A 13496-nucleotide genomic window follows, 5' to 3' on the forward strand; every position below is an offset into this window, starting at 1 on the left:
CTGAAAAGTGACATGTCAAGTTTTGAAAGTTTGCTCCTCACATTCTCTGTGTTACCCGATCTGTTCAAAACAGCTTCTGTGTTTTTAGATTCAAATGTAAAAGGATCACCAATATCTAATCGCTTGCCAACCGAATAAAAGTGATTAACCATAGATGGACCAAGCTTTTTTTGGTAACACGCTGGACCAAGGGAGGGTTAATTAATGTCCACCATTATATTTTACCTTTATTGTTATATTTACAATTTTTGCATAAGTATTATTTCTTTATTGAGTGATTTAAGTAAGAAATAATGTATTTTAAGAAACAAATATTTTTTATATCTTGCAAATTGTCAAATTAAATTAATTATTGAAAGTTAATGCTTGAACAAATTCTTATACATCATTCACATCTTCATTCAGATTCATCCACCTCATTCACACACTCACAGCGTATGTTTGTCTTTTGACTGTGTTTTCCACACACATACAAGTTGCATTTTCCACAAACAATGGTTGTTTTTGCTAATTTGTTTAGTTTTTCACTCTTGGTGCTACACTGTTTGCTACATGTATAGCACCTCCCTTTCCCTGATGGCTGCTGCTGATTCTGGGTTGTTTTGGTGATTTTATTCTTGAGGATGGCGTCCATTGACATAATGATATTGGTCTGCAGTCCAATTATGGTTGCAGCACGATGTTCCACGTTTGGTTTGATTAGTTGTAACCCCAGTTTCTGTAGATAAAAGCGCCGCCTGTTTGTTTTCTTTTTGTACCAGTCTGGGAAAGTCATAATGTACAATGTATAAGTATTTATGCACGCAATGTCAATTAGGGTGTAAAATACTGATAACGGCCAATGACGGGTACCTCTCTTAGTAGTATACATCCTGGCCATTTGATCTATGGTGTCAACAGAGCCTTTGGTTGAGTTATAGATTAAATTTATATCTGATTTTTTTTTCCATCTTCAGAAAATTTGGCATCTTTATGTGATGACAGCATGATTAGGTTCTTCTTAGGTTTACGAATATACGGCACTAACATGACAGGTGATTTTCCAGATGCAGGGTCAGTGAATGCGAACTTTCTTGAGTGCAATTCTCTTCCAGTTATGGTTTCAGTTCTTCAGGAATATGTTTGCGATTATTTTTCATGGAACCAACTAAAGTCATTTTACACTCGTACAGATGTTCATCAAACCATATGTTGCGCGAAGCGCATGGCGCATGCGCTAGCGGAACTTCCCGAGTGCTCTCAGTAGCTTCGTTTCATTGGTTGAAGATGGACGCTTCTATTCCAGCTCCCGACGCGTGTGAAGTGCTATCAGTGAAAAAGTTTCTGAATGAACAGGGCATAGCGCCGATTGAAATTGATCGCCAGCTGTGCCAGGTCTATGGGCCTAACATCATGAGCAAGCAGATGGTGCGTTGCTCCACAAGGTCGCCTGTGATGATGGTCGGCCTCCCACTGCGCTCCTCGTCGTGCACATTTTGGCGTCCTGCTGAAAATTGTCTACAGCAGCGACGCACCATCTGCTTGCTCATGACCTGGCACAGCTGACGATAAATTTCAATCGGCGCTATGCCCTATGGATTCAAAAACTTTATCATTGATCGCACTTCACACGCAGCGGGAGCTGGAATAGGAGCGTCTTCAACCAATGAAACGAAGCTACTGAGAGCACTCGGGAAGTTCCGCTAGAGCATGCGCCATGCCAGGACATTACTCTATCACTTACGCGCAGTCGCTTTGCGCAACATATGGTTTGCTAGCTGTGGGACGAGTGGGAAAGTTACTTTATGGACGCGCCTCGTAATACAATGTTGGTTTCCAAATAAGTACATTGTTACAATAAGTTCATTGTTGTAACATAGTCCCGTGCCATGGCGTCGTGGTCTAAGGCATCGTGCCTAGGACTCGCGTTACGGAATGGCGCTAGTTCCGAGTTCTCATGGGGGAAGAAATTTTCTCATGAAATTTCGGCCAGTGTATGGACCGGTGCCCACCCAGCATCGTGATGCACTTAGGGAGCTACGATAGGTAGCTAAAATCCGGTTTCACAAACCAGTTATAACGGCTGAGGGGATCATCCTGCTAACCACACGATACCTCCATTCTGGATGGATGATCGTCCACCTCTGCTTCGGCATGTGGACGTGAGGCCAGCTGCCAGTTGGTCTGTCTTGGCCCTTCATGGGCTGTAGCGCCATGGATTAACTTTTTTTTGTTGTAACATACATTTATAATTTCGAAAAAAAAAATTGTTACAAGTTGGACCAAGGGAGGGTTATTTTGTGACCACTTCGAAATTTGGTCCGTATAATTAGGTTTTCAACCAAAAAAACTTGATTTTCTTTATTGGATCATAAACTTCATACTATTTCTGACACAAAATGAGAATACCATGGTCTGAACATGTTCTATACTATAATAGCAATAGTTTTAAAAAAGTGTGGACATAAATTGATCCTCCCTTGGTCCATCTAGGGTTAATATTGATCGATACTTGTGTCTGACTGAAACTCTAACTCGGCTATACCAAATGGAATTTCATAGTTCAATAATAATAATACCAATGCTATAAAACTGGCAGATCCTGTAAATAATGTGTATTCATAATAATCCAACTGTTTAAAATTTTCCCAATGGAGACAAATGCAGACAGTTAACGAATTACGAATGAATCCATTTCCGAATAGAGAAATATTTTACTTCACTTATGTCACAGAAACTGAAGTAAGAGCGGCAATAAAACGTATTACTTCTAAAGCTGAAGGTGTGGATAATATTAGTATACTATTATTGAAGAAAATATTGGACATAATACTGCCGACATTAACACATATATTCAACGCTTCACTCATAACTTCTACATACCCGAACCTCTGGAAGAAAGCCTTTATCCGTCCGATCCCCAAAATTAAAACCCCATTATGTGTAAATGATTTCCGTCCAATTAGTATCCTACCTGCTCTATCAAAAGCTCTGGAACGTATTGTTCACAAACAATTAATGAACTATCTAACCGAACATGCCTTACTGGACGAATACAAATCCGGGTTCAAAAATGGACATAGTACGACTACAGCACTACTAAAAGTGAATGAGGATTTACGTGAAGCCACGGATGAACCAAAATTAACATTACTGACATTACTTGACTTCAGTAAGGCATTTGATACAGTTGACACGGACCTTCTATTATGTAAATTAAGACTTCTGAATCTTTCTGAAAGTTCTGTTACTTGGTTTGAATCCTACCTTCGCGAACGTCAACAATGTATCATTGCATGCCATTATTCTTCAAAATGGTGTGTCGTGAAATCTGGAATTCAACAAGGATCAGTTCTCGGACATTTAATCTTCAAGATCTATATTAATGATGCGACTAATATGACAAAACACTGCAGATACCATATATGTATGCTGACGACTTGCAAATTTATTTGCATTTCCACTCTGACGAGACTAATGACGCAGTAAACAAAATAAACGAAGACTTGAATTCGATTTCACTGTGGGCACATAAATTTGGATTAAGGTTAAATCCAGAGAAATTGCAAGAAATCATAATGAGATATAATCGTCTGCGAAGCACTCTTGATAGTAGTACTATACCATAATGGGATTATTGTTAAGTACAGAGAAACAGTTAAAAATCTTTGCATTTTTATGGATAGCGATCTAAATTGGAACACTCAAGTAACACACATTTGCAAAAAAATATGTTCTGAACTTCATTCCTTCTTGCACATGAAAGAATTTCTACCATTTTGTCTAAAAAAGAATCTTATTCAGACGCTTGTAATGCCCCATTTTGATTATTGAGATTCCTTGCTAACTAATGTAAGTTCACTCTTAGCTGAGAGACTACAACGTGTTCATAATGTGTGCATAGGATTCATCTGCAATACTCGTAAATTTGACCATATAACACCTTCCCTCCAGTTACTTTCATGGGTGCGTCTGAAGGAACGAAGAATAATACATTCACTGTCTCTTCTGTTTAGAATCATTCATACTTCTACTCCGAATTATCTGTTATCGCGCTTTCAATTTCTTACAACTCTTCGAGACCGTCATCAAGCATTTCTTTCTATCCCTTATCATAGAACGTCTTTATACTCATCTTCCTATACTGTAGAAATACCTCGCCTCTGGAATTCGTTACCTAATGACGTCAGGGACTGCCGGACTTTATCACAATTCAAAATTAAATTGGAAAATTTTGTCTTAGTTAATGTTTTTAGGTATTGCTAGAAGTATTGATTTGTGTTTTTTTTTTCTTTTTCTTTTTTAATCTAGATTAAAATTATGTTAGTTAATTAGTTAGGATACAATTAATCATGATACCAAATCATTCATTTAAAGTTTGTGTGACTGCAACCTGTATATATTTTTGTGTGGCTTTACTTTGTTTACAGTGTTTTTTCTCTCTCTCTTTATTTTTTGTGTAGCTTTATTTTGTATGTAGGGTATTTTTTTCTGTTTATTTCTATTATTGTATTTGTATTCCTGGTGTTGTGGAAGAGAAGGCCTGATGGCCTTAACTACACCAAAATAAATACATAAATAAATAAATAAATAAATAAATAAATAAAATAATAAACTGCTCTGGATAATCTCTGACCACCAAATTCACTAAATCTGGTTCTGTATGAATTCTACTTAAGACGAATAAAATTATTCTGGGTCATGTCAATAAATGTACAGTTAAAAGTGAATTACATGAAATATAAATTTATTTTGAAGTACCGATAATGTGTTCGTTTGGAAACAGAAAAACAGTTCTCTAATGGAGACCACTGAGGAGCAATTTAAATTAATATGCGAAAGGAAATGTGTTTTATACCAAATGAAGAGAACAAGATTTATAACCTTAATTTACGACAGAGTTTGTAAAGTTTCTGGCCCGCCAAAATTATAAAATTTTATTGAAATCTACATTTTTTCAAGCTATAACAGTAAACATGTAGGCCTATTCGAATTTTACATATAACCTCACACGCCTACTAGTAAATATCTAAGCTCAAACTAATCTTCCAATTCAATTCAAAATACTTCTGCAATCAATGACTGTAGTAAACGGCATACAACTTTAAGGAGTAAGTTAATTGCTGCTGTAATTCAAAACAAGTTCGAGTATTCCAGAAGCCGGTTTGAAAAAGTCGTACATAACTAATACTTGAATTTCAATAATTACTTTTATTTTTATAATACTGCATTTCTAGACAAAGTGACCTTGTAAGACAAAAAATACTGGATATACCAGTACCTAGCCATACAGATGAAAAAATTGAATATCGAATTTCCGTTCAACTGAGTTGACTATCGACGATTAGATAAAACATTACGTTTTGGACCGGTTCGTATCTAAACAAATTCTGTGAACATATCTGAAAAATGGCAAATAATTTTCACGTCAAAGTGGTGTATTTTATGTGCCTGAAAAAATACATATAACCAGAATATATCTAAAAAAATATTACTGTGTAACTTACATGCTGGATAATAGCTAACCTTTAACAGAAAACCGTCTCAAAAATAGTTTCATTAAACATTCAGCAAAAATTCAACAAAAATTATAATATCCTTATGTAAACATCGGTCGTTACAAGTTAACAGCAAAGTATAATGACTATTTGACAATTTAAGTAAAAAGACTTTCAGAAATGATTTTCGTGCCGTTACTCCTCTTGTGATTCAAGTTCTTTATACTGAATGCTTTTCTCAGCTGTCCTTATACATATATATTTTATATTTTCACTCTCCAAATTACATTAGCTTAATTATACATGCATTCTCATCGGATTTCATTATATCCATTCCTTTTTTTTATATTTTCTATCACTTCCATATTTAGTGTTGCATTCCTCTGATTGCTACCAAACTAAAACATACATTTCTAATAAACGTATCTGATATGTGTAAAATTCATATTGTGACTGACTAATCGCGACACTTCTATATCACTTTTTTGCTTGTAAGAGAGTTTAATGGCGTTTAGAGAAGAGGCAGTATTTTATTTGACAAGTTCAAGTGAAAGTGGCCGAGGATTACTATGTGCAACAGGAGTATCGGCCGGAGTTCGCTTTAGAGATAATGGCAAAAATAATTTATAGACTTTCTACTGATAGGTGCGGTTGGCATACCCGCCATTATTGCTCAGAATAAATGAAAAAAGAAAAGCCAATGATACACGATGGAAGAGTCCGAAAGTGAACAGTGTGCTATAATATATTTCATTTTTACTATAGTAGGGCGTACACTTGCTGAAATCAACCGCAGAATAGTTGCAATATCTGGACACATGGCTAGGGAAATCAGTTGTAGAGATTGGTGTGCGCGGTTTTGTACGACCGAACATCTCCAGAGGGCAATCCACGACCAGGAAGGGCAAACGCTGAAGTCTATCAAGCCCAATTCTATATGCTGTTGCTCTTATTAGAGAGAAAAGGAGAATAGCATTTTACCGAACTTTATTTAATTCTGAATATTAGCTAGGGAAGTTTCCATAAAATTCTCCACGAACACCTACAGCATCACACAGTGGGTTCCGCACTCTTAAACTTCTAAGGAAAACGACGAACGTGTGAGAATCTGTCAAAAGAGGAAGATTATCAGTTTTTATATCGCACTGTGACAGGTGACATGTTCTGGTGTTATCATTTTGAGTCACACTACCATCGTTTCACCCTGGAATTGAAACATACCGGATCAATGCTCAGAATTGTACAGACACCTGAGGCATCTTAGGCAAAACATTAAGAATAAACACCTGTGACTTTTGACAAGAAGAATGATTTGACTCCACGAAAATTCTCGAGCTCACTGCCAATCTAACAACGGACAAGATGCTAAGTTTTCGCTCGAAAACACCACCACATTGGCCTTAAAGCCCAGACTTATCTTAATGTTATTTCCATATTTTTGAACATTTAAACAAAAGCCTGACTGGAACCACATTTCCATAGCAAGAAGCAGTATAAAATGCTGTTAGACACTGATTCACCTCCAGGCCACAGAGATTCTATCAAGCCGTGTCCGTCATCTGGTGTCACTGTGAAAGCAGTGTGTTGACAATCGTGGCGAGCATTAAACCGTAAGTTTGATTTAGTTCTTTCCATTAGCGATGGCCGTGTTTCACTTGAATGATCTACTATTTATCTGGAAATTATATCTACAGAACAGTGTTATTTGAGACACAGAATCTGCATACAAGCGTCTTGTATTTAAAAATTTATTTTGAGGTGTGCATTAATAGACAGAAGAATCATTTTAGCCGGAAAATTAATCCCAATGTTTCAAGGCACTAAATTAACATCATTCTTTACAGGGTCTTTCATTCGGATGGGGAAGGAAACGACGCGTATTCTGCGAGCCTGTAGACACTTCCAATGAACCAGAAGCTATTGAAGTAAGTAAGATAAAAACAGAATTTATAATAACAAAAATGAAAGACGCTACAAGTTACCAGTTCACAAGATGACATGAACTATGTAAATGTGCTGTATTTTGTTCTAAAATATGTTATAAAATAAAACGAAGGCTTGATTCTAGCTGCATCAGGGCATCTGAAGATTCAAATAGGCATAAAATTGACAAATACTAAATCTATCGAAACGGGGTATGAAATTTATGGAAATCCAGATGAACGAGAAAGCTATGTAATACGCCGTATTAAAGTATGAGCCTTTGTAGCGTAAGTGGCTTAAGCATGGGTCTAAACCATAATATAGCATTCGTTGTAGTAGGTTCGAATCTCCGTTAGTCTTAAATTTTACATTAAGAATTTACCACAATAAGTTTTATAAACACTACTTACACAAGTACCAAGTGGCGACATCGCCTGAAAGTCGATTGAATGTTAGGAAATAGCACAACCCCTCATCCGGGCAACATTCCTGTCTGTTAATAAAACTGTCTGCATTTATATCTCATTTATAGCTTTCAAAAGTAGGCCTATATTTAACTACAACAATAAAACGTGTTACCATTGTAAACATAGAATTTAGTTCTATTTGTTTTAAAAGTGGCAATACTGAAATTATATTGTTTACCATTTTTCAATTCAAATTGGAGTTTAGCTGTTTGTATTTTTGGTTTACTTATATTCTTCACAGGGAGCGTTAACATCGTTGAGTCTGCCTCGTCATCACTTTTCAGGATGACAGATAGAGTAGAAAGACTGCAACAGCGTCAACAACTCATTGCTCTCGTTCGCGTAGGTTATTCTGCATTGAGCGCAGCAAAAGAGATTGAAGTCCCTTTGAAAATGCTAAGAGGTGGGCAAAACTATTTCTTGAGAACAATGAAATTTCGAATCGTCCAATTCCTGGTCGGCCGCACATCTCTACAATGGAAGAGGACGCCATCTTAATCATATAATTTGAAAACCACCCTTTTCGAAGTGTCTTTGAATTAAGATAGCGTCTAACTTTCCCGGCTCCCCACTAAATGTGAGGAGACGGTTTAGAGAAGGTGGCATAAGGTCACGTCAAACTGAAACGAAAGAACATTTGAAAATGGATCATGTCGTTGACCGCCTAGCTTATGCTACTATCCGGCAGGACTTGACTGGAGAAATGTCATTTTCTCTGACGAAGTAGTTGTCTCCAATAGCACTTATGGTCCTGCTCGTATATATCGTATGAATGGCCACCGATACAATATGCTTCGTGGGACGACTTCACAGGTCGGGTCGCATGAGTGTTGCGTGTTGGGGGTGGATGTCATACACTGGGGCAGGGACTCTAGAACCCATTCAGTCGGTTTACGGCAGAAGTATATGAACACAATTTCACAGATGTAATGATTCCTTCCTCCCGAAAATGGTATCAAGACGGAACACTTATGTTCAAGCAGGGCAACCACACGGTACACACCGTCAATTGCATTCAAAGATGGTTTACGAGAGAGTCTGGTGTCGATCTACTCCAACGGCCTCCAAATTCGTCCGATATGAATCCTATTAAAAATGTTGCGCTAGATTGAAAAGGATCCTACGCTCTAATTGAGCAGAACCACCCATAAGAACAGCAGACGAATTTTGGGACAGAGTACTAGATGCGTGGGAGGAGATGGCCATGGATGTAGACACTTTCCATAATCTTGTGGACGCCATGCCGCGCAGAATGAGGGCAGTTGTTGATGCAAGTGGTTTGTGGACGAAATACTAGTCTCTATCACATGCCTTTTCCTTTTTTGTTTATGTGTGTTTTGCAAAATTTTTGTTTCTTTATATTTGATGTGCTTCTTATTTTAGAGGAAGCAAATAAACTATTAATTTTGTACACAGGCCAGGTCGTGTCTAATAATAGCCCACGAATGATGGGGTATAGTATGTTTGCAAAACTTGCATAACCAAGTTTATTAACAAATTCCACTAACACTTATCATTAAAAATATATAATAATGCAATAAAAAATCAACCCTACGGGGAAGCGAACTTACAACCACCTCGTAGCACTGGCTGCATTGTAGACTGATCACTATCAAAGAATCAACCGGAACAAACATTACAGCATTGCCTTCGAACACAATGAATTTACTCGTGTGAACCTGACTTAAAAACGTCACATTTAAACTACCAAGTGTCGGCCCATTCTTTTTGAACCCAATTGTACAGTGTCACTGTTTTATCTCTTCACGTATAAATTGCAACTTCACTATCAGTAACTGCGCTGTTTGCATCATGCCGTCAACAAGTTAGGGCCCTTACACACGAGCGACTTTTAGCCGCCAAGGTCGACTGCAAAAAGCAGTTGACCTTAGCGGCTTGTCGCGGGGATGCAGTCGGTAATGTATTTAAATGGAAACGCCGGTTGCTTTACACACGAGCGCTGACCCCGACGGCAGACCGACTGCAGCCGCTGTCTTGCAGTCGGTCCCCGCGACGGGCGGCAGCGTTTTCTGCTTACACACGGACGGCTTTTAGCCGCCAAGGTCGGCGACAAGCAATGGTTCAAAACATTACATTTAGCTGGAAATAATTAATATATTTACTCCTATTTAACAGATTAACATGTAACTTTGTACAGTAGTCACAAGTAATACATTTTTTGTACACAAACTCTGATTACGTTTGTATAAACGAAACTACACGCTATAAATGGTACGTTTAGAGAAAATCAATAACTTTTTTCCTATTTAATAGATATTCATGAAACTTTGTACAGTAGTTACTCGTAGTATATTTGTCTTTTATACAAACTTCGATAACGTTTTTATAAGGGAAACTACCCCTTATATGTTGCATCTAGAGAAAATTATTAACTTTCTCCTATGTAACAGATTTTCATAAAACGTTGTGCAATAGTTTCGGGTAGTATATTTGTTTTATATACAAACTGATTACGTTGGTACAAGGGGAACTACACTTACGGGGGATGTATTTAGAGAACAATTAATAGGTTTTCTTCTATCTATCAGATTTTCATGAAACGTTGTACAGTAGTTATAGGTTGTATATTTGTTTCGTATACAAACTACGATTACGTTTTTATAAAGGAAACTACCCCTAATAGGTGCTGAATTTATAGAAAAATTAACAATTACTCGTACTATTAACTTTTCTCCTATTTAACAGATTTTCATGAAAATTTGTACAGTAGTTACAGGTAGTATATTTGTTTTGTATAGCAACTCTTGTTACGTTTGAGAGAAAGGGGTGCATTTGGAGGAAATTAATAACTTTTCTCCTATCTAACAGATTTTCATTAAAATTTGCACAGTAGTTACAGGCAGTATATTTGCTTTGTACTATACAAACTCTCATTGTACTTGTGCAAAAGAAACTATCCCATTGTAGGGGTGAATTTAGATAAAATTAATACCTTTTCTCATACGAAACAAATTTTCATCAAAATTGCACGGTAGTTAAGTGTAACATATTTGTTTTGTGTACAAGCTCCAATTATATTTGTGCAAAGGAAACTATCCCATTATAGGGGTGAATTTAGACAAATTTATTAAGTTTCCTTCTATCTATCAGATTAGGATCAAACTTTGTGCAGCAGATAGATGTAAAATATTTATTTTGTAACAAGAGGCAAAGTTAGTGGAATAGGCTTTATAACAGCTGACTTGCACGCTCTTTTTATTTTGTGGCACGTTTCGGTGTAGTAACTGTAATTTCCTTCACAAAATTAGCAGCATCTTTCTTTCCCTGATCTGTCAAGCTTATCTCCTTTTTTGAGACTGCAGTGTGTGTGGTAATTTAACGACAATGTATCAACCAGTAGATAATTTAGAGTCGATGGGATTGGTGATAGTAAAATGTTATGTGACGATATGAGAACGAGGATTCGCCATAGATTACCTGACATTCGCCTTACAGTTGAGAAAAACCTCGCAAAAACCCAACCAGGTAATCAGTCCAAGCGGGAATCGAACCCACACCCGAGTGCAACTCCGGATCGACAGGCGAGCACCTTAGCCGAATGACGCCGGTGGCCTGCAGTATGTTTCTAGCTTACCTTCTCTCAGATCTTTCAGAAGATTCAGAAAAAAGTTTCCTAGGTCTGCACCGTCTGTCACTTTTTCCAACAGATGATCGAATGATAGCCCTGATATTCTGAAGTAGTGAAGAAAATTATCTTCATAGGCACGAAGCTCGTGAAAAAGGCAGTGAAATTGGCCATACTGCGCTCATTGAAAGACAATCCGATGTTTCCAATATTTTCTGCATTTAACACGTCTTTTTCTAGGACGGAGAAGAAATAATAAAATTAGTTCTTCCTCGACGTGCATTATTATATTACGAGTGAAAAATGACACACCTTTTGCAGTTCGACTGCCGCCGGAACCGACGACACACAACGCCCGTATCGACTGCAGAGTCGCTCATCTCGACTGCGTCTGCCGTCGAAGAACCGTTCATGTCGGCGGCAGACCGACTGCTTTTTGCAGTCGACCTTGGCGGCTAAAAGTCGCTCGTGTGTAAGGGCCCTTAGTCTTTAAAGACTATCATGGACACTCACTTATCAATACCATTAATTTTTTTTCTACGACAGTATCGTAATTTCTCACAACTAAAGATGGTCAAATACCGTTTACTCCCTCTCGCTCCCGCAAGCGAGAGCAGCTGAAAGGGAGTGCGGTAACAAGAGCTCGACAATGAGAAGTTCCGGCATTCCCACAGCGAGTACGGAGGACGAAGTTGTGTAGTGCTTGTGCTGTACAGTATAGGAAAGGTTGAAGCGTGCGGTGACAAGAAGGATTTACTGTATGTACGAAGCCATACGTTTCGCAACAGTGCAAGAATTTCCTTCTTTTCGAATAAACATTATTATGGAATCATTTCATCTCTGACTTGGTCTGCCAGATCTCGGATATGTCGAGACACAGTCCTCGGGGAAAGCAAAACATCTTCAGCACTGACCTGTCCATATTTGGTACCTGTATTAATTCTTGTGACAGATTAATGAACCTCTCACCGCTGAACGATTTGTTGCACACACAGACACACATTTGTCTTTAACCACCATCCTATCAGCCTTGGAAACTTCGTTCCTTGATGAATACCTGTTTTCTTTACATTTATGTTTCAACATACCCGAAGTGCTACCGTTATAAATAATGTGTTGCAACCCTCTCTTTGACATTGAACATAGCCAACAGGAGTATCTGTGTTCTTTTGAACTACCAACTGAAATCATTAAAAATATATAAATTACAATGTATTCCATAAATGAAATATCTCCGTGGCTTTTAGCGTTCAAAATAATATAAAATCTCATGATCACAAGAGTAATATTATTTAGACAAAATTAGTCGTAGTCAATAACTTAATTTCCATAATTTCTATGCTACAATTGAAGCACCAAAAATTCACAAAAAGCTTACCCTGAAGTTCTCCCAGCTACTGCTACCCCGACTTATACCCGGTTTCTCTAGTAGAATGTAAGTTCCATCAGCTAGTTTATTCAATACACTCTCTTTAGTTTTCGCAGCTACTGTATACATTATTTTACTTATGAAGACTGTTCTTTGCTGCTCACGTGAAATGCGAGACAATGGACCTCCCGCTTGCATTATACTCCCTCTCCCCTCTACAACCTATAGTACCATCGTGGAAGCAACGAGAATGGGAAGCTTGAGAAGCGAGATCCGAGAATGTGTATTTGACCAGCTTTACTCACAATCAAACCCCTACAGCCGAGGCTGCGCAGAAGTTTAAGCAATATTTTAATTAATTGATTCTGTTGTAAGTTCAAACACTTAACTAGACGGCAGTGGTTCCAACCGGTTCCAAAATGAGTTCGTACAGCTAAAATCACGGATGGTTTGAAATTGGTTTTCAAACCGATCATGCGCATTAGGTGAAGTTGGGATAGTTTGCAAACAGTTTTCAAACCATCACAAACTTGCTGTGCGAACAACCTAAAATCCACTTGCAAAACATTTGCTAGTCGTTCGTTCGCTGATAGATGCTTGTAGTGATTTTCTTTGTGTTACTTTATGGAAGCTTTATAAATATTCAGTGGATGAATTTACAAGTGTGTATGTAT

General features: G+C 37.7%; 1 protein-coding gene across 3 annotated transcripts in view; it reads left to right on the forward strand.

Moving 5' to 3' along the window:
- Window positions 1-13496, forward strand: part of LOC138710600 (very long chain fatty acid elongase 2-like) — an 82584-nt gene that overhangs the window by 12845 nt on the left and 56243 nt on the right. For all 3 annotated transcript variants that reach the window (XM_069841601.1, XM_069841602.1, XM_069841603.1), the window contains one exon: window positions 7322-7402. In XM_069841601.1, coding sequence (XP_069697702.1) covers window positions 7322-7402 — 81 coding nt within the window. The remainder of the gene's footprint in view (window positions 1-7321; window positions 7403-13496) is intronic.

This window comes from Periplaneta americana, chromosome 12 (assembly GCF_040183065.1).
Source record: "Periplaneta americana isolate PAMFEO1 chromosome 12, P.americana_PAMFEO1_priV1, whole genome shotgun sequence".
In the NCBI taxonomy this organism is placed as follows: Eukaryota; Metazoa; Arthropoda; class Insecta; order Blattodea; family Blattidae; genus Periplaneta; species Periplaneta americana.